Source organism: Monodon monoceros, unplaced genomic scaffold (assembly GCF_005190385.1).
Source record: "Monodon monoceros isolate NGI ecotype Baffin Bay Population unplaced genomic scaffold, NGI_Narwhal_1 Super_Scaffold_6, whole genome shotgun sequence".
In the NCBI taxonomy this organism is placed as follows: Eukaryota; Metazoa; Chordata; class Mammalia; order Artiodactyla; family Monodontidae; genus Monodon; species Monodon monoceros.
The window spans coordinates 85,265,841-85,287,463 of NW_021703783.1; the positions used below are offsets into that span (position 1 = coordinate 85,265,841).

Sequence of the window (21,623 nt, forward strand, 5' to 3'; positions counted from 1 at the left end):
TTTTGCGGTACGCGGGCCTCTCACTGTTGTGGCCTCTCCCGTTGCGGAGCACAGGCTCCAGACGCGCAGGCTCAGCGGCCATGGCTCATGGGCCTAGCCGTTCCACAGCCTGTGGGATCTTCCCAGACCAGGGCATGAACCCCTGTCCCCTGCATTGGCAGGCGGACTCTCAACCACTGCGCCACCAGGGAAGTCCCATTCCATTTTTTAAAGTTAATATCTAAGTTTGTTTTTTGCTTTTCTTTTTTAAGGAAAAATGTAATGAAAGAGGTAAACCTAGATAGTGTGGTGTATGGTTATGCATTGTCATCAAACTCAAAGGGTTGTAATAATGATTAAATGAGAAATTAGTAAAGCCATCCATCCCTGGCACTGAGTAAGCTCTCAGTAAATGGGGGAGGAGCTGCTACTGCCACTGCCACAACACTGCAGCCACTGCTACTTCTGTTACTATTATTATAATGAGCATATTAGCTTTTAGATCCAATGTTTAGTTCTAAAGTTCCTTTTTAAGGTTTATTGAATTTTTTTAACATCTTTATTACAGTATAATTGCTTTACAGTGGTATGTTAGTTTCTGCTTTATAACAAAGTGAATCAGCTATATATATACATATATCCCCATATCTCTCCCCTCTTGCGTCTCCCTCCCACCCTCCCTATCCCACCCCTCTAGGTGGTCACAAAGCACCGAGCTGATCTCCCTGTGCTATGCACCTGCTTCCCATTTGCTATCTGTTTTACATTTGGTAGTATATATAAGTCCATGCCACTCTCTCACTTCGTCCCAGCTTACCCTTCCCCCTCCCCATGTCCTCAAGTCTATTCTGTACATCTGCATATTTATTCCTGTCCTGCCCCTAGGTTCTTCAGAACCATTTTTATGTTGTTTTAGATTCCATGTATATGTGTTAGCATACAGTACTTGTTTTTCACTTTCTGACTTACTTCACTCTGTATGACAGACTCTAGGTCCATCCACCTCCCTACAAATAACTCAATTTCATTTCTTTTTATGGCTGAGTAATATTCCATTGTATATGTGTGCCACATCTTTATCCATTCATCTGTTGATGGACACTTAGGTTGCTTCTATGTCCTGGCTATTGTAAATAGAGCTGCAGTGAACATTGTGGAAGTTTATTGAATTTTCATATTTTGTTTAGGAAGCTATTTCTTTGTATATATTGCGATTGTGTAGTGAAATCTGTTTTCTGTTAATCTAAGATTTTCTCAAGCCAGATGCTTGGTAGGCATGTCAGGAGCCTGTTAAGGTACTCTAGGAGATGAGTGGGTCAAAAAATGGCTTAGCAGCAGTTTTTCTGATATGTTGTCTGTGTAAGACAGTGCCTTTTTCTTTTTTCCCTAGAGAAATCAGGAGAACATGGACATAGAGATAAAATGAGTTAGTTCACAAAGATAGCTGACCTTGATGTCGACTTCCTTTCCACTAATCAGCATCTTATGTAGTTTCTACAATCTGTTTGTTCTATTTCATTTCCTTCTGTCTATACTTATGGTAATAAGTAAATTGTTGGTATGATCCACCTTTTTGGCTCCATTAAAGGACATCCTAATTCTGTCCAATTCTAATATCTGCCTGAGAGTATTTTGAGCCCTCTTGTCCATAATCAGTAAGCTTATGCATAAACACTTAGCCAAAAAAAAGTTGCATGTGGATGTGGTTGTGATTTTGTTTTATTTGGAGAGAAGGGGAAAGATGGGGATGGCCTATACACTAGAGAAGAAAGGAGAGGGGAGGACCAGATCTGATTTAATTTCTTGCAGCTTTTCAGCATAATTTCTTTCACGCAACACATTGGCATCTACAAAGCTTTTTTTTGTTTTGTTTTGTTTTACCCAAAAGAGCCAGTGTTATTTAAAAAGTACTTACCTCCCTGGAGATTGGTTCAAGATGGTGGAGTAGAAGGACGTGCGCTCACTCCCTCTTGTGAGAGCATGGGAATCACAACTAACTGCTGAACAGTCATCGATAGGAAGACACTGGAACTCACCAGAAAAGATACCACACATCCAAAGACAAAGGAGAAGCCACAATGAGACGGTAGGAGTGGCGCAATCACAATAAAATCAAATCCCATAACTGCTGGGTGGGTGACTCACAAACTGGAGAACACTTATACCATAGAAGTCCACTCACTGGAGTGAAGGTTCTGAGCCCCACGTCAGGCTTCCCAGCCTGGGGGTCCGGCAACGGGAGGAGGAATTCCTAGAGAATCAGATTTTGAAGGGTAGCGGGATTTGATTGCAGGACTTCAACAGGACAGGGGAAACAGAGACTCCATTCTTGGAGGGCACACACAACGTAGTGTGCGCATTGGGACCTGGAGAAGGAGCAGTAACCCCATAGGAGACTGAACCAGACCTACCTGCTAGTGTTGGAGGGTCTCCTGCAGAGGTGGGGGGTGGCTGTGGCTCACCATGAGGACAAGGACACTGGCAGCAGAAGTTCTGGGAAGTACTCCTTGGCGTGAACCCTCCCACAGTCCACCATTACCCCACCAGAGAGCCGGGTAGGCTCCAGTGTTGGGTCACATCAGGCCAAACAACCAACAGGGAGGGAACCTAGCCCCACCCATCAGCAGACAAGAAGATTAAAGTTTTACTGAGCTCTGCCCACCAGAGCAACACCCAGCTCTACCACCACCAGTCCCTCCTGTCAGGAAACCTGCGCAAGCCTCTTAGATAGCCTCATCCATCAGAGGGCAGAAGCAGGAAGAACTACAGTCCTACAGCCTGTGGAACAAAAACCACATTCACAGAAAGACAAGATGAAAAGGCAGAGGGCTATGTACCAGATGAAGAAACAAGATAAAACCCCAGAAAAACAAACTAAATGAAGTGGAGATAGGCAACCTTCCAGAAAAAGAATTCAGAATAATGATAGTGAAGATGATCCAGAACCTTGGAAAAAGAATGGAGGCCAAGATGGAGAAGATGCAAGAAATGTTTAACAAAGACCTAGAAGAATTAAAGAACAAACAAACAGAGATGAACAATACAATAACTGAAATGAAAAATACACTAGAAGGAATCAATAGTAGAATAGCTGAGGCAGAAGAACAGATAAAAGACCTGGAAGACAGAATGGTGGAGTTCACTGTTGTGGAACAGAATGAAGAAAAAAGAATGAAAAGAAATGAAGACAGCCTAAGGGACCTCTGGGACACCATTAAATGCACCAACATTCACATTAAAGGGGTCCCAGAAGGAGAAGAGAGAGAGGACCTGAGAAAATATTTGAAGAGAGAGATTATAGTTGAAAACTTCCCTAACATGGGAAAGGAAATAGCCACCCAAGTCCAGGAAGCCCAGAGAGTCCCAGGCAGGATAAACCCAAGGAGAAACACGCCAAGACACACAGTAATCAAATTGACAAAAATTAAAGACAAAGAAAAATTATTGAAAGCAGCAAGGGAAAAATGACAAATAACATACAAGGGAACTCCTATAAGGTTAACAGCTGATTTCTCAGCAGAAACTCTACAAGCCAGAAGGTAGTGGCATGACATATTTAAAGTGATGAAAGGGAAGAAATTACACCCAAGATTACTCTACCCAGCAAGGATCTCTATCAGATTTGATGGAGAAATCAAAAGCTTTACAGACAAGCAAAAGCTAAGAGAATTCAGTACCACCAAACCAGCTTTACAACAAATGCTAAAGAAACTTCTCTAGGCGGGAAACACAAGAGAAGAAAAGGACCTACAAAAACAAACCCAAAACAATTAAGAAAATGGTAACAGGAATATACATATCGATAATTACCTTAAACGTGAATGAATTAAATGCTTCAACCAAAAGACACAGGCTTGCTGAATGGATACAAAAACAAGACCCATATATATGCTGTCTACAAGAGACCCACTTCAGACCTAGGGACACATGCAGACTGAAAGTGAGGGGATGGAAAAAGATATTCTGTGCAAATGGAAATCAAAAGAAAGCTGGAGTTGCAATACTCATCAGATTAAACAGACTTTAAAATAAAGAATGTTACAAGAGACAAGGAAGGACACTACATAATGATCAAGGGATCAATCCAAGAAGAAGATATAACAATTATAAATATATACGCTCCCAACATAGGAGCACCTCAATACATAAGGCAACTGCTAACAGCTATAAAATAGAAAACCGACAGTAAGACAGTAATAGTGGGGGACTTTAACACCTCACTTACACCAATGGACCGATTATCCAAACAGAAAATTAATAAGGAAACACAGCTTTAAGTGACACAGTAGACCAGTTAGACTTAATTGATATTTGTAGGACATTCCATCCAAAAACAGCAGATTACGCTTTCTTCTCAAGTGCACACAGAACATTCTCCATGATAGATCATATCTTGGGTCACAAATCAAGCCTCAGTAAATTTAAGAAAATTGGAATCATATCAAGCATCTTTTCTGATCACAATGCTATGAGATTAGAAATGAATTACAGTGAAAAAGACGTAAAAAACACAAACACATAGAGGCTAAACAATACGCTACTAAACAACCAGGAGATCACTGAAAAAATCAAAGAGGAAATCAAAAAATACCTAGAGACAAAGGACAACGAAAACATGACAATCCAAAACCTATGGTATGCAGCAAAAGCAGTTCTAAGAGGGAAGTATATAGCAATAGAAGCTTACCTCAAGCAACAAGAAAAATCTCCAATAAACAATCTAACCTTACACGTAAAGGAACTAGAGGAAGAAGAACAAACAAAACCCAAAGTTAGTAGAAGGAAGGAAATCATAAAGATCAGAGCAGCAATAAATGAAATAGAAACAAAACAGTAGCAAAGATCTATAGAAGTAAAAGCCGGTTCTTTGAGAAGATAAACAAAATTGATAAACCATTAGCCAGACTCATCAAGAAAAAGAGGGAGAGGACTCAAATCAATAAAATTAGAAGTGAAAAAGGAGAAGTTACAACAGACACCGCAGAAATACCAAGCATCTTAGGGGACTACTACAAGTAACTCTATGCCAGTAAAATGGACAACCTGGAAGAAATCGACAAATTCTTAGAAAGGTGTAACCTTCCAAGACTGAACCAGAAAGAAATAGGAAATATGAACAGACCAATCACAAGTAATGAAATTGAAACTGTGATTAAAAATCTTCCAGCAAACAAAAGTCCAGGAACAGATGGCTTCACAGGTGAATTCTATCAAATATTTAGAGGAGAGCTAACACCTATTCTTCTCAAACTCTTCCAAACAATTGCAGAGGAAGGAACACTCCCAAACTCATTCTATGAGGCGACCATCACCCTGATACCAAAACCAGAGAAAGATACTACAAAGAAAGAAAATTACAGACCAATATCACTGATGAATATTGATGCAGAAATCCTCAACAAAATACTAGCAAACAGAGTGTAACAGCACATTAAAAGGATCATACACCATGATCAAGTGGGATTTATCCCAGGGATGCAAGGATTCTTCAATATATACAAATCAATCAATGTGATACACCATATTAACAAATTGAATAATAAAAACCATATGATCATCTCAATAGATGCAGAAAAAGCTCTTGACAAAATTCAACACCCATTTATGATAAAAAGTCTCCTGAAAGTGGGCATAGAGGGAACCAACTTCAACATAATAAAGGCCATATATGACAAACCCACAGCAAACATCATTCTCAATGGTGAAAACCTGAAAGCATTTCCTCTAAGATCAGGAACAAGACAAGGATGACCACTCTCACCACTGTTATTCAACATAGTTTTGGAAGTCCCAGCCATGGTAATCAGAGAAGAAAAAGAAGTAAAAAGAGTACGAATTGGAAAAGAAGTAAAACTGTAACTGTTTGCAGATGAGATGATACTATACATAGAGAATCCTAAAGATGCCAGCAGAAAACTACTAGAGCTAATCAATGAATTTGGTAAAGTTGCAGGATACAAAATTAATGCACAGAAACCTCTTGCATTCCTATACACTAATGATGAAAAATCTGAGAGAGAAGTTAAGGAAACACTCCCATTTATCATTGCAACAAAAAGAATAAAATACCTGGGAATAAACCTACCTAAGGAGACAAAAGACCTGTATGCGGAAAACTATAAGACACTGATGAAAGAAAGTAAAGCTGATACAAACAGATGGAGAGATATGCCATGTTCTTGGATTGGAAGAATCAATATTGTGAAAATGCCTATACTACCCAGAGCAATCCAGAGATTCAGTGCAATCCCTATCAAATTACAAAAGGCATTTTTTACAGGACTAGAAAAAAAAATCCTAAAATTTGTATGGAGACACAATAGACCCCAAATAGCCAAAGCAGTCCTGAGGGGAGAAAAACAGAGCTGGAGGAATGAGACTCCCTGACTTTAGACTATACTACAAAGCTGCAGTAATCAAGACAATATGGTACTGGCACAAAACCAGCAATATAGATCAATGGAACAGGATAGAAAGCCCAGAGATAAACCCACACACCCAGCGATAAACCCACACACCTGTAGTCAATTAATCTATGACAAAGGAGGCAAGGATATACAATGGAGAAAAGACAGTCTCTTCAGTAAGTGGTGCTGGGAAAACTGGACAGCTACATGTAAAAGAATGAAATTAGAACATTCCTTAACACCATACACAAAAATAAACTCAAAATGGATTAGGGACCTAAATGTAAGACTGGACACTGTAAAACTCTTAGAGGAAAACAGAGGAAGAACACTCTTTGACATAAATCACAGCAAGATCTTCTTTGATCCACCTCCTAGAGTAATGGAAATAAAAACAAACAAATGGGACTTAATGAAACTTAAAAGCTTTTGCAAAGCAAAGGAAACCATAAGACAAAAAGACAACCCTCAGAATGGGAGGAAATATTTGCAGACAAATCAATGGACAAAGGATTAATCTCCAAAATATATAAACAGCTCATGCAGCTCAATATCAAAAAAACAACCCAATCCAAAAATAGGCAGAAGACCTAAATAGACATTTCTCCAGAGAAGACATACAGATGGCCAAGAAGCACATGAAAAGCTGCTCAACGTCACTAATTATTAGAGAAATGCAAATGAAAACTACAATGAGGTATCACCTCACACCGGTTAGAATGGGAATCATCAGACAATCTACAAACAACAAATGCTGGAGAGGGTGTGGAGGAAAGGGAATCCTCATGCACTGTTGGGGGGGAATGTAAATTGATACAGCCACTATGGAGCACAGTATGGAGGTTTCTTAAAAAACTGATAATAGAATTACCATATGACCCAGCAATCCCACTACTGGGCATATACCCAGAAAAAACCATAATTCAAAAAGACACATTCACCCCAATGTTCTTTGCAGCACTGTTTACAATAGCCAGGTCATGGAAGCAGCCTAAATGCCCATCGACAGACAAATGGAGAAAGAAGATGTGGTACATATATACAATGGAATATTACTCTGCCATAAAAAGGAACGAAATTGGGTCATTTGTAGAGATGTGGATGGACCTAGAGACTGTCATACAGAGTGAAGTAAGTCAGAAGGAGAAAAACAAGTATCGTATATTAACGCATATATGTGGAACCTAGAAAAATGGTACTGATGAACAGGTTTGTAGGGCAGAAATAGAGACACAGACGTAGAGAACAAATGTATGGATACCAAGGGGGGAAAGTGGGGGTGGTGGTGGTGTGATGAAATGGGAGATTGGGATTAACATATATACACTAATAATGCATAAAATGGATAACTAATAAGAACCTGCTGTATAAAAAAATAAATAAAATTGAAAAATTGAAAAAAAAAAGTACTTACCTCCCTGCTTTTTTTTGTTGTTCTTTGTTTAAACCAATTCATTTTATCTCACATATTTAAGGGGACAGTTTAGTACCTAATGACACCTCATTACAGTGCAAAGCATAATGTCTGTTTTTTCTAGCTTTATTGAGACATAATTGACATATAACATTGTATACATTTAAGGTGTACAGTGTGTTGATTTGATACACATATTGCAAAATGTAAAATGTAAAAAAAGTAAGCATGTCTTACACATGGCAGACTTCTAATAAATGTTTGAAAATTGAACCATTTCATTTTGGTTTATATTTATTAACTGAGCACTTACTATGTGTTAGGCACTATGTTGAGCTCTAGAGGCAACGAAGGTGAATACAGTATAATCTTTGTTCTCCAGGGCTCACCAACTAGGGGGTAAAAGAGGCTGCTAAGTGAATAAGTGCACTTGTTTTGATGAGTGTTGTGTTAGACATAAACAAGTTTATATAGGTATACAGAAAAAGGAGAGTTCGGAGAGATTGGGGAGAGGGTTTTTTTCTTTTTGTTTTTAAAGCTCTTAGCTCTTTAACCTAATTCTCACTGTGAATAACAGTTATCTAGGTGAACAGATATTATCTGAACTATAGCTGAGTACCATGCTAGGTTCCTGAAGGATTCCACACCATAGTGCATAGTCTGGAGGAACATAGAGTATAAATGGGGAAACAAGACATGAATATTATGAAAAGTTAAATAACAATCAAGAAAAGAATAGAAGAGATGTCACAAGATAGTTTTTGAGTAGTTTCCCAGTAAATTAATTATCCAGATAATAATTGCTAATAGAATTCAGATAACATGCTCACTATGGTCTAGCATGATGAGGAAAGTCTTCCTCACTCATACTGTACCTGTTCTCCATCCTCATCCAGACCTCTGGTCCCCTGGTGATTCCTTTTTCTCCTACCTGTAAGCCTCCTTAAGGTTTCCTTTCTTCCCTCTCTATTCTAAAGCATTGGTTCATCATTTGGTTCATCTCTCTCTACTCCCTAATTGTCCTGTCCTGCCAGTGTTCAAGCACCTAACCCCAGATCTGTCAGACCACCTTCTTTCTCCAGTTCTAAACTCAAGCTGCTCTGTCCTGTAGGAAAGTTTTACCTAACCTGACAGATCGGTCCATCCTTTCCACTGCACGCAGAGTTGTTTTTCAAAAAGTAACTCTGCTTAGAATCCTCTTGTGGCTCCCCTCTGTCTTTATGATTAAGAGCAAACTTATTTTGTCACTATGCATTTATTAATGATCCGCAAACGCATCTGGGAAATTTGTTTTTCTGGCTTCTGCACCTACTCCTTTGCCAGCATAACTCTGGTTTAAGGTCATCAGTAACCCATTTGGCCATAACATGTATCTCATCATGACAATCCCCTTTATAATCCCCCTTCCCCACTCTACACACTCGTACACACACTTTTTTTGTCTTATGGCTACTAAGGCCCTGTCCTTTAGAGGCCTTGTCCTTTGCTTTAGACTTAGGAACCTGTTTTCATTTCCCCACAGACACCATATTCTCTCATTCTTCCAGATATTTGCTGTTCCCTCCTATAGTATAGTATGTCTCCTGTTCAAAAGCTCCTTAATAGCTGCCATTTACTATGTACCAGGCAGAGTGCTTTGCATGCCTTTTTTCATTTAATCCTCACATCAACCTGATGGGATAAATTTATTTCCCTTTACTTTAGAATTAAAGACACCAAGGCCTAGAATAGGTCATGTAATTTGCCCAAGGCACACATTTCTAGGAGGCAACTTAGAATTCAACCCATTGCTCTACAAATTATGTTATGCTGTCTTCTCTTAGGAAAAGGAGCATATTTTATTTATTTTTGTATACTTAGCATCTAGTACAAGGCATAGTAAATATTTGTTGAGAATAAAGTGAGACTTGAGCTAATCTTAAAGAATGAGATCATTCTAAACAGGAGAAAACATGGACAAATACAGAAATGAGACTATGTCCACAGCATACTTAGAGAACAATGACCAGGTCCCTATGGGTTAACACTTTGCCACCTGGATTTGCTGTTCCAGTCTTCTTTTGCCCTTTGCAGTAAACCTCCTCTAGGTATCGACTATCTGATTCTTCTACTATTCTCTCTTGAATCTAGTCTACTCAGGTTTTAGTCCCACTACACCAGAATGGCTATTATTAAGGTCACTTCTGTGTTTCTAAATCCAGTCACTTGATCTGTCCACATCATTTGACCACATGTGATCACTCCATTCTTACTGATATACTTTCTTCCAGGATACCATCCTATCTTGGTTTCCCTCCTACCTCACTAGTTGTAATTTCTTCCTCTCCCACTCAGCCTCTGGATGGTAGAGTGCCCCAGGCCTATCTCTCGTAGTCTCTCAATCCACACTCACTCCTTTACTGATCTAATCCAATCTTGGTCTTTAAATACCATCTACATGCTAGTCCAGATCTCCCTCCCTGATCTCCCTGACTCTTACAGTTAACTTCCTGTTAACATCTCCATTTGGAAGTATAACAGACATTCCAAACTTAACATATCCAAGATTACACTCTTACTCTTCCCCTAAAATGTTGCTTCTCCTGCAGTGTTTCCCATTTCAATTTATGGCAACTCTAGCTTTCCACTTGCTAAGGCTAGAAGCTTGGATTCTCACACCCCACAACTAGCCTATCAGGAAATCTTCAAAATGTATCCAGATCTGACCACTGCACTGTTACCACCGTGTTCATTCACCTGAGTTATTATAATAACACCCTAACTGGTTGGCCTTCCTCACCTTTGACGTCCTACTAGTTGTTCTCAACATAGTAGCCAGAGTGATCCTTTTAACATAAGGATAGAGTATATTACTATGCCAAGCCCTGTGGTGGTTCCCCATTTCATTCAGGATAAAAACTAAAGTAATAATAGCCTGTAAAACCAATCTGGCCCCCTGTTACCCAGCTGAGCTCCTGTCCCACTCCTCACCCTGTGTGTGGTGGTTCAGCCACACCAACTTCATTGCAGTTCTTCATACATGCCACTACTCCTGCCCTGGGGCCTTTGCTCCTGCCCTCCTTCCTGGAACGCCCTTTCCGCATGTAGTCACAGGGCTCACTCCCTAACTTCCTTTAAGTCTTTGCTTAAATGACACCATCTCAGTGAGGTTGTTCAGACTACCCTATTCAGAATTACAACTCACATGTCCTGTTTACCTCCTGAATTTTACCCTCAGACCATTTATCACCTTCTATTCAATTAACTTCTTTTGTTTGTTTGGGTTTTTTTTGTGGTACGCGGGCCTCTCACTGTTGTGGCCTCTCCCGTTGCGGAGCACAGGCTCTGGACGCGCAGGCTCAGCGGCCATGGCTCACAGGCCCAGGCGCTCTGCAGCATGTGGGATCTTCCCGGACCGGGGCACGAACCCGTGTCCCCTGCATCGGCAGGCGGACTCTCAACCACTGAGCTGTCAGGGAAGCCCTGTTTGTTTACTTTTAATTGACTGGTTCTCTACATGCTAGAAAATAAGCTCCAGAAGGGCAGGGATTTATTTCTATTTTCTTCGTAATACCTGCCTTAAAAATTCCTGGCATAAGTAATCAATAAATAATTACTGAACTGAGTTAGATTAAGTAAACTTAGGTATTTACATGTGAAAATCTTTTGGAGATCTTGAGGTTCATTTAAGTAGATTTTCCAGCCATGAAAAACGATATGTGAGCCCCAAATGTAAAGAAGATACATTTGACCAGGAAAGTTTGCCAACAGCTGTAGGTCTGCTTGTACTGTTATCATGCTCCTTAGTGTCATCTGGTATTAAATTGTTTAGCCCCTCGATTGATACAGGCCTGGATTTTAGATTGCCTTCCTTCTCCCACAACTATCAAGGCTTTAATCAGAGCATTAAGGAGCTCTAAATACGCCCTGCTTTTGAATCTGCATATCAGGAGGGGGCTGGGAGTTTGAGTGGGAGGATGTCATGTCCCAGTGATTAATGATCTCTAGGAAGCTGAAAAGGGGAGAGTAATATACACAGTACTTCTACCCCCTGGAGTAGGAATGCAAACACCATTGTGCAGATCTGTGCATAGTCACTGACTTCCTGGTAGCTGGAGAATTTCATACACTCTTCTCCCACAAATAAAACTGTCAGAGAAGTGACAGCTCAAAAAGCTGGCTTTCCTTACTTAAAAAGAATAGCTCAAACACAGTGAGCCAGAAAATTAATTTTGTAGTTGTTTGGGAACCCAGTTGTTTAATAAGAAACGAGAAAATGCGAACTTTTCTTGAAAAGCCTAAAACCTCCAAATATTTGTTGAATCAAACTCTACATTTGGTTTCTTAAATTTACGAAATTCCTGGAAACTGCTTATTTTAAATGAATTTAAAGGGAAGCATTCCTTTGTAATGAAATGCATTGCCTTAAACTTTTCAGTGTGGTCTCTATGGTAGATTCAGAGAATTATACTACTGGTGGACTCCAGCCTATTGCTCTATGTGTTGAAAAACACCTAACATTTCAAAGTGGCTTTTACAGTTTTAGAAAGTAATTCTAAGGTAGAGTTCTATTTTTTTTTCTTTTAACCCCAGTGAATCTATGATATTTAATAACAGTTTCCAAATGCTTAAGTCAGAAGTGCAATATATTTATCTATAGATAAGGAACTACAGATGTTTGCAAAAATTTTAAAAGGAAAGTTTGAGGGAAAAGCATCGTATTTCAGCCAATTGCGATTATTTACAAATAATCAAAGTTAGAAACATTGTTGAATAGTAGTAGTAGTAATAGCAGTAGCAGCAGCAGTAGTAGATTCTTAGTGGGGACAACCAAATAACTTGTATTTTACCAGGAACCTTTCATTTATAGGACTTGTTAAATTATTTTTGTTCTTGGTTCTGATTTTTTGGTGCCCTTTACATTACCAGTTATTGTTCTCCATTGTCTACTTTTTCAACTTTGAGTTCTTATGAATTTTTTTTCCCGTAATATAAAAAGAAAGAAAAGAAATATTCATTCTTGGGGAAATGCAGCCACACTTCAGGGTAAAGGAGAGAAAATATTTTGTATTTTATTTCTGTTTTGTTGTTGTTTATTTTGTTTCATATTTGAGGGTGTCACTATAATCTAAATTAAAAGGAACTACTATGGGCTAAATTAAGACAGCATCAGTTAGATTAAGCTCTGAATTTGGTTTCCAAGTGGTTAGACTTTTAAATTGTATTTGCAAGAGTTTATTTTTAGTCAGGATGCAGTTATTTTTAGATCTGCTTCTCTGTCACTAGGAAATGTAATGCCTGTCTCTCCATTGTTGTTTATCAGGAAGTTCTGAGGCGCAGGCTTTTAAGATCCAGCTAGCACAGAAGACCACCTCTCCTTTTAAAAGGAAAAATATGAAATAATGCATGAAGGAAAATACATGAATTGAGAGCATGTCTAATTTTTAAATTGTTAGTGTCAAACACAATTTTAATTTTAATCTCTTATACACTGAGCAATGGAACAAGATTTTTAGGGAATACCAAAAAATACAAGGTTTGGGTTCCCCCTACTGGTGTGCATCCCAGGCACATTATTTCATTAATACATAGAAAGAAAGCCCTGGGGGATAGAGATTCGAAGTAGCTATGTTGGCCTCTTTTAAAGAAATCTGGGGACAAGAGAAGGAGAAAAAGCACCATTTACCATTTTCTGCAAATGTCTTATGAAATAAGGGATGATCTAAAAATTGTATTTCTGTATCTAGAAAGGACAAAATTTAATCCTACAATATTTGGTTTTTAATGTTGTTGCCTCTGTGATAAGCTGCTTATATACAGTGTTCCTCAAATGCTTTATGTTGTAATCTAAGGAATAATAAGACATCAGTGAATCCACAAAAGGATTTAAAATCCCAAGGAAAAACTGCACATCTAGTATTGTATCATAATAAAATTAAAGAGCTAGTGTTAAAGCTCACTAATTCCTATTTTAGCATTTCAGAAAGTGACATGACATCATATGATTGTGTGTGTCCATTTAACATCTGTTCTTTCTAATTTGTCATGTGTGTATTTGAAACAGTTCTCTTTATTTTCTGTTAGTAAATGCCAAATAATATTAAAGGCTCATTTTGAAAAAGAAGAATTTTAATTGACTCCTAAAAGTCACTTCTGAACTTATTACGTTTGTGTTTTAAAGGACTAGTCAGTCAAATTAAAATATTGTCTTTTTAAATTGCTTTTCAGCAATGCAGTCAACCTTTTAAGCAATGTTCCAGTCTCTTGTTTGGATGTTCTCATTTGTCCATTAACCCATGAAGAAACAGCCCCAGAAGCAACGACGCTAGATGAACTGCCCAGTGATAAAACAGCTGAGAAAGAAACAGTTTTGAAAAATAATACCATGGTATACAATGGTATGAATATGGAGGCCATTCATGTTTTACTTAGTTTTATGGAGAAGAGAATAGACAAGGTAAGACTGATAAAATTGAGAAGATGCTTCTAAAGAATGTAATTGTACACACATACAGGCATCACAGGATGTGATTTTTGAATCTAAGCTTTTTTTTTATAGCTGACATCTTGAACAATTATTTATACTCCAGGAAGCATTTTACTGTAGTAAATGATAAATTGCTGAAACCAAGTGAATTTATTTGTTTAAAGCTGAAAATTGTGTTGATGCGACACCAAAATTGTGACTAGTGCCTGAAAACAAAGGAAAAAGTAATTACTTTTCTATGTAGGTATTTTGTAAGTTCTAGAAGTAAAAATACCTCCCCCCCAAAACTTGATGATAACTACTTTCCATAACACCTAAAAGACATCTTTAAAAGAAATTTGTCAACTTTGCATTTGTTGTAAGCTGCTTATTTTCTCTTTTCTGTCACTTGCTTTGTCGAGTATCTGTGTTAAAAGGCAGCAAGTTAGGATGGGTTGGTCATCAAAACCTTCGCCTTGTTTAAGCCCATTTGCTGAGCCAGTGAGGGCCCTAAAAAATGTAGAAAAATCCAGGAAGGATAAAAATGGGCATTAGTAAACATGAAGATAACTAATGAAATGGAAATATTTTTAGGAAAATAATTTTTAAAATAGTTTGTACAGCTTTGGTAACATAAAGTGTCTCCCTCTCAAAAAAAGAGTATTAATATACTCAGTTATATGAAGAAAAGTAAACTGTTAGAAACTAAACTAATGCAGCATGTATGGTTTTCTTTGTAGGGAAGCAGCTATAGAGAGGGTCTAACTCCAGTTCTCAGCTTATTAACAGAATGTTCCCGAGCCCATCGAAACATCAGAAAATTTCTCAAAGATCAGGTAACTGTTTAATGCATATTAACATCTCAAAGTTAATCTTATATGTGTTTTTTTAACATAAAATTAATGAGTCAAATTCTATCACAGTCATTTTCTTTCAGAATGTCAGAAACTCAAAAAAGTTAGTGTTAAATCTTTGAAATCTTCCTAATCCAGAAATAAGTGACCCTGTCTATTTTTTTGAGTCATTCATTCATTTACTCAACAAATGTTTATTGAGATCTGTGTGCTGTATTCTAAGCATTGAAATACAAATGAAGTCTTTGCTTTGTGGAGTTTCCCTTATTGTAGGAGGACAAAAAGTAAATAAATGTATGATACAATGGCAAGTAGTGATAAGTGTTCGGAAGAAAGATACAGGGGAAGGGAAAACTTAAGGGAATAAGGAAGAACCTCTCTGAGGAAATGACATTTGAGCAGAAACTTGGATAAGTAAGGAAAGGATCTTTGAGAATATCTGGAAGAGGATATTCTCTGAGAATAGTTCTGAGAATATTCTGGAAGAGGAATGTACCAGACAGAACGAATTCAAAGTCCCTGGATGAGAGGATGCTTTGGTATGCTTAAGGAAAAGCAAGAAGGCTAGAGAACATTGTGCGAGGGGGAGAGTGGTAGATGAAGTAAAAGAGGTAAGCAAGAACCAAATAAGGTTGTACAGGAATTTTGATTTTCTTCTAAGTGAGAAGGGAAAGCATTGGACTATTCTGAGAAGGGACGTGATGTGACCTCATTTATATTTAAAGATATTCTGGCTACTATATATAAGATAGACTAAAGGAGTGTGAGTAGATGTGAGGAGACCAGCCCAAAAGAGAGCTGATGATGAAGGTTCAGAGTGAGATGGTAGTAGTTGGAGTTCATGGTAAGAAGTCATCTTTCTACCTCTGCATCTACTGTCTGTCTGCATCTATCTGTACCCCCATGTCCTATGTCTCCCCGCTCTATCACAAGGGATGAATTGTCCCTGCTTCCTTCTGTGGCCAGCCTCTGCACTCATATCCTGGATACCTTTCCCTCTCACCTCAAGAACTTTGCTCCTGCATTTACTCCCTCTCTTTCTTCTTATATTAATCTTTTTTTTTTTAATGTACTGGATCATTTTTGTCTGCACCCAACACATCTTCCATCTTAAAAGCAGAAAAACCTTCCCTTAATCCCACTTCTCAAGCTGCCTCTCCATTTCTCTTCTCTTCTTTATGCAGTGTTCCTCAGGAGAGTTTTCTGTGCTCACCCGCTCTCTTCCTTTTACTCATTTTGATTCTCTTCCGAACCCACTGTAATTAGGTTTTCATGCTTTTCACTCTACTACAAAGGTGTTTGTCAAATATCATCAACCTGATATTGCCAAATCTAATAGTTCTCAAATCTTTTTTTTATTCCCCGGTAACATTTTGATGTAATTAAGTATTCTCTCCTACTTGAAGTACCTTCTTCACTTGGTGTCTAGAACACAACAGGGAACTTCTTCTTTGCAGTGTTTGAGCTCCCCAAGGCAATATTATCTTTGTCTCCATTTCTACTCTCTTGTTGGTCTCATTCAGCAGCCATGGTTTTGAAAGTCATCTATTCACTGATGACTCGCAAATTTCTGTCTCTGCCCTTGACCTGTCCCCTAAGCTCCAGACTTATATAACATACTGCCTACTCATCTCCTCCCCTTGGATGTGTAGTAGGTATCTTAAGTTAACGTATCCCAAACTAATCTCTCGATTTCCCATCCCTCCCCACCCTGTCTTCCCCTTCTTTCCTCATTCACTACATGATACCACCATTCACCCCATTGTTCATTTATTGCCATATAGAATTTCTCTTAATAAATTAACTAGGTTCATTTTCCCCCATATGTTTATGGTCAAGATTTAATAAGCACTTTACTGTGTGTAGAGCACATTAATAGATATTGCTGATAAGGAGAAATTAGAAAGTAGGGACTCTTATCTTTGAAGAATTTATAGTCTATTGGAAGACTAGCTACCATCAAAGCATGAATAATCATTTAAGCAAAATAAATTAGTTAATTGATGAATTAAGGTCATTTCCAAGTTTGATTATTTTAAGACATTCTATCATGACTAGGAGGACTTGGTGGAGAATAATAAATGAAAATACTTTGTGTTCTATATTTTAGCTTTTTCACAGAGGAGATCCACGTTCAACTAAACTGTTTAGATTTTGCCATCTCTAACCAGCATAGCCCCCCTAAAATCTGTTAAACAGATTATTTATATGAAGGTCTTGGACTCTACATTATGTAGATACAAAAGATTGTGAGACCCACTCCTTATCCTCAAAGAAATACTACAGTACAGATAAAGAAGGAGACATGACAAGTAAAAGATAACTAAAGAAAGATACAAGGCACGATACAGAAATCCACTTTCTTTCTGAGGAAGCTGCACTATAGACTATGAGGATCAAGAAGGGCAGAACTTAAAGTAACAGATGATTAACTTTGATAATAGTGTAAATGGAACCATGGCTAATTAATTATTGTGCCCCATAGTTAATTCCTGATTAAATCCAACTCGTGCATACCCAAAGTAAATTGGTCTTGAGTATTCAGTATTTGGGCAGGTAGAAAGAGAACAGATGGTAGAAATTACTGATTCAGGTTGGATTCATCTGGAGAGGCTAATAGAAGAGATGAAGATGCTATGGATTTGAAAGAGGAACTGGACAAGGTTTCTCAAAGAAAAGAAAAAATTTAATGGAGGGTAGTATTTGGGGGGAAATAGAAATGCTCCATACATATGCAGTTTGGGCGTGATATGTAACAATGAAAACTATAAAATTTCACTTCAAAAACTTGTTAAGGAACCCAAAACATAGCTAAGAAAATTTTTGTGTGATAACCTTTATTAAGAGATACTATACTCTGGAACTGTAGGTACGTACCACATGAAATCAGTTGTTACATGTCTCATTCCTCTAGAAATGGGAGATAAGCACAAAGAGCATTTTGCTCTATCCTACCAGAGATATTGAAACACGGATTCTATAAACACTTTGGGTAGATTACTCAGTTTTCTGAGATTTAGTTTCTGGGTTTTTTTCACAGCTGTATCTCCAGGGCCTCCAGTACCTCCTGATACATGGTAGGTACTCAGTATAGAAAGAGATAAGGAAGGAAGGAAGTCAGCTGAATGGATTAAATAAAAAATAATATACACATAAAGAGTCTGGTATAGTAAATTATAATTTGACTTTGTGTCTATCTTCATTTCCTAGCATAGTGCCTAGCTTATAGAAGGCACTTTTAAAAAGTTACTTGAATTAATTCATTCTTCCTTCAATCATCAAATATTTATCGAAACCTGTAATATGCCGGGCACTGAGAGCAGTACACAAAACAGAAAGAAATCCCTGCCCCCATGGAACTGACTTGTGGAAGAAGGCAGACAAAAAAGAAAGAAATATATACTGTGTTAGGTGGTGATAAGTGCTGTGAGGAAGATTAAAGCAGAGGGAGGGGGATTAAAAAAAGAGAATGCTGACGGTTAATTATATAGGGTGGTCAGGGAATGTCTTCCTATAAATAACATTTGAATAGAGACCTGAAGAAAGTAAGGGAATGAGCCAAGCCAGTTTCCAGAAAAAGAGTTTCTGGGCAGAGGGAACAGCAAATGCAGAGACCATGAGGTAGGAAAGTGCTCGGTGAGTATAAAGAGTTCCATGGAGGTTTGTGAGACTATAGCAGTGTAAGCAAGGAATATAATAGAAATTAAGTCAGAAAAGTAGCAGGAAGCCACATTATGTGAAACTTAAGGAATTTGGAAGGACCTCACCTTTTACTATGAGTGAGATGAGAAGCCATGGGAACTGGAGGACTTTGTGAAGAGGAATGACATGATCTGACTTTCAAAGGATCATCCTAGCTGCTATGTAATAGATCATAGAAGGACCAGGATGGAAGCAGGGATGACTTAGGAGACTGTGGTAATAGTTCAGATGAGAAATATTGGTAGCTTGAATTTGGTAATACTAGAGGAGATAGTGAGAAGTTGTTGGGTTATGGATATAATTCAAAGGTAGAGCCAGAATAATTTGCTGATGGATTGGATGTGGGATGTGAAAGAGAGGAATCAAGGCTGTTTCCAAGGTGTTTGCAGTAAACAGTTGGAAGAACAGACTTGCTATTTAATGAGATGGAAAACTGTAGAAGGAACAGCTTTGTTGGGAGCTTCAATATTCTGCTTAGGACATGCTAAATTTGAGAAGCCTATAAAAGTCTGGAGGTCATGGAAGAAATCAAGATAGACATATACTTTAGGGAGCTATCAGTAAATAGAGACCTTACAAAGCCATAAAACTGGATGAGATCACCAATAGAGAGTGAAAATAGTAAAGAAATGTTGCCCAAGAACTTAACCCTTGAATATTCCAGCACTTAAACACAAAAGGATAAAAGAGAACTGGCACAGAGGCTAAGATGAAGCAACCAGTGTGGAGAACCAAAAGAGGAGGGATCTGGGTGGATGCATGGATGGGTGAGTGAGTGAGCAAACAAACAGATAAACCAAGCAAGTTATGTAATTCCTCTGAGGATCAGTCTATAAAATAGGGATGATAGTGATGTTACTACCTCCTTTGCAAGGTTCCTGTGAGGGTTGATTGTAGAGAATGTATGCATATCATCTATTATAGCAACTAGCACATAAGAAGTACTCAATAATTAATAACCATTTTATTATAAAATAAAACAACTAGAAAACATATGTACAGGGTTTTTGGTATTTTTTAGTAAACAATGAAAATGCTGCAGGAATTAAAAGAAGGGAAAAATCAATATGAGTCAGGGTATTAAGGAAGAAAGAGAAATTTGACCCAGACTTTAACATGGATTTTGATAGAGGCAGCAGGAGCATTCCAGGTGCTGAGATGAGTAAAAACTCAGGAAGGGGTTTGAATATATCATGGTGGTACAGTGAAGAGATGTTTCACTTCAAATGAAATTTCATTACAGGCATGAAATTATTTGAGGTTTGTTTTTTGTTTAGCTTTATTCTATTTGGAAGCAAACCTATTTAGTTTTTAATGTTTTTTCTACTCTTAAAAAACTAAGCTCGGTTGGTACCATTCTCACTTACTCTAATACTTAAACGATTGATGATGGTTTTGCATTTGTGCCATTAGGTTTTACCACCATTGAGGGATGTGACAAATCGACCTGAAGTTGGCTCAACTGTGAGAAATAAGCTGGTGCGCCTCATGACACATGTTGACCTGGGAGTCAAGCAAATTGCTGCTGAATTCCTTTTTGTCCTTTGCAAAGAGAGAGGTAGGTTAAACTCTATTTGCCCTCTACTTTTTCATCTTTCTGAGGGAATTTGAGAAATGTTTCTGTTATTAGTGGCCATCTCATTCCACTCTTTTCAGAGCTTATTCTCTTATCTGTTCCATTAGAGGGCTTGAGCAGATAATAAAAAGTAATAATTTAAAAACATTTTCTATATGCTTCTGAATTCATTGAGACATGCAGGCAGATACACTACCAAACACACTCACATTTAAACTTTGCCTTCTGTCTCCTTAACTCAGGCTTCTTAATGTTGATGAGTCAGGACCTGGAGCCATTCTGAAAAATCTGCTTAAATAATTCAGGTGCTAATATTCTGATAACCAGGCAAAGGCCTGGGTTAGTTCCACTTTTTAATTCCTCTTGGAATTAAAGCTATGGAGTTTTGGTTTCTTCATCAAGTTCTTTAATCAATAAATGCATAAGATATACCTCTTACCCTTGAGATGAGGGTAAGACAGAAATAGAGAGAAACTAAAAAGTAACTATACTGTAATAAATACTATTTTACAAGTATGTATAAAGTGATTGTCTTCTGAGATAAATCTAACAATTTAAAATATTTCCTTAAATTATATGGATTAGGGCTTCCCTGGTAGTGGTTGAGGGCCCGCCTGCCGATGCAGGGGACACGGGTTCGTGCCCCGGTCCGGGAGGATTCCACATGCCGCAGAGCGGCTGGGCCCGTGAGCCATGGCCGCTGAGCCTGCACGTCCGGAGCCTGTGCTCCGCGGCGGGAGAGGCCACAGCAGTGAGAGGCCCGCGTAACGCAAAAAAAAAAAAAAAAAAAATATATATATATATATATATATGGATTATTTTGCTCTACAAAAGTTCTCTAAACAAGGAACTTTAACCAAGTTATTCAGATATTCTTACTATTTCTTTCTTCATCTCCTAGTTTATAAAAGTACTAGTGTAAAAGTCCCAAATAAGCAGATTTTATATTATACTTTTTTAAGTACCTTAGTTTTGTGAGAGAGATAACTTAGAAGTGAAAAACTTCACTCACTTCTCTCAAAATCTTCAGTCAGTTGAATTCTTTTCTCCCCTGCCAGTTTTATTGAGGTATGATTGACAAATAAAATTATATATATTTAAAGTATACAACATGATGATTTGATACACATATACATTGTGAAATGATTACTACAGTTAGGTTAATTAACACATTCACCACCTCACATAGTTATGTGTGTTTGTGTGTGTGTGTGTGTGTGTGTGTGTGGTGTGAGAACACTTAATA

General features: G+C 38.0%; 1 protein-coding gene across 3 annotated transcripts in view; it reads left to right on the forward strand.

Moving 5' to 3' along the window:
- The window catches only part of RIC8B (RIC8 guanine nucleotide exchange factor B), a 119,213-nt gene that overhangs the window by 55,848 nt on the left and 41,742 nt on the right, over positions 1–21,623 (forward strand). For all 3 annotated transcript variants that reach the window (XM_029205162.1, XM_029205163.1, XM_029205164.1), the window contains exons 5-7: positions 14,008–14,236; positions 14,986–15,081; positions 20,215–20,359. In XM_029205162.1, coding sequence (XP_029060995.1) covers positions 14,008–14,236; positions 14,986–15,081; positions 20,215–20,359 — 470 coding nt within the window. The remainder of the gene's footprint in view (positions 1–14,007; positions 14,237–14,985; positions 15,082–20,214; positions 20,360–21,623) is intronic.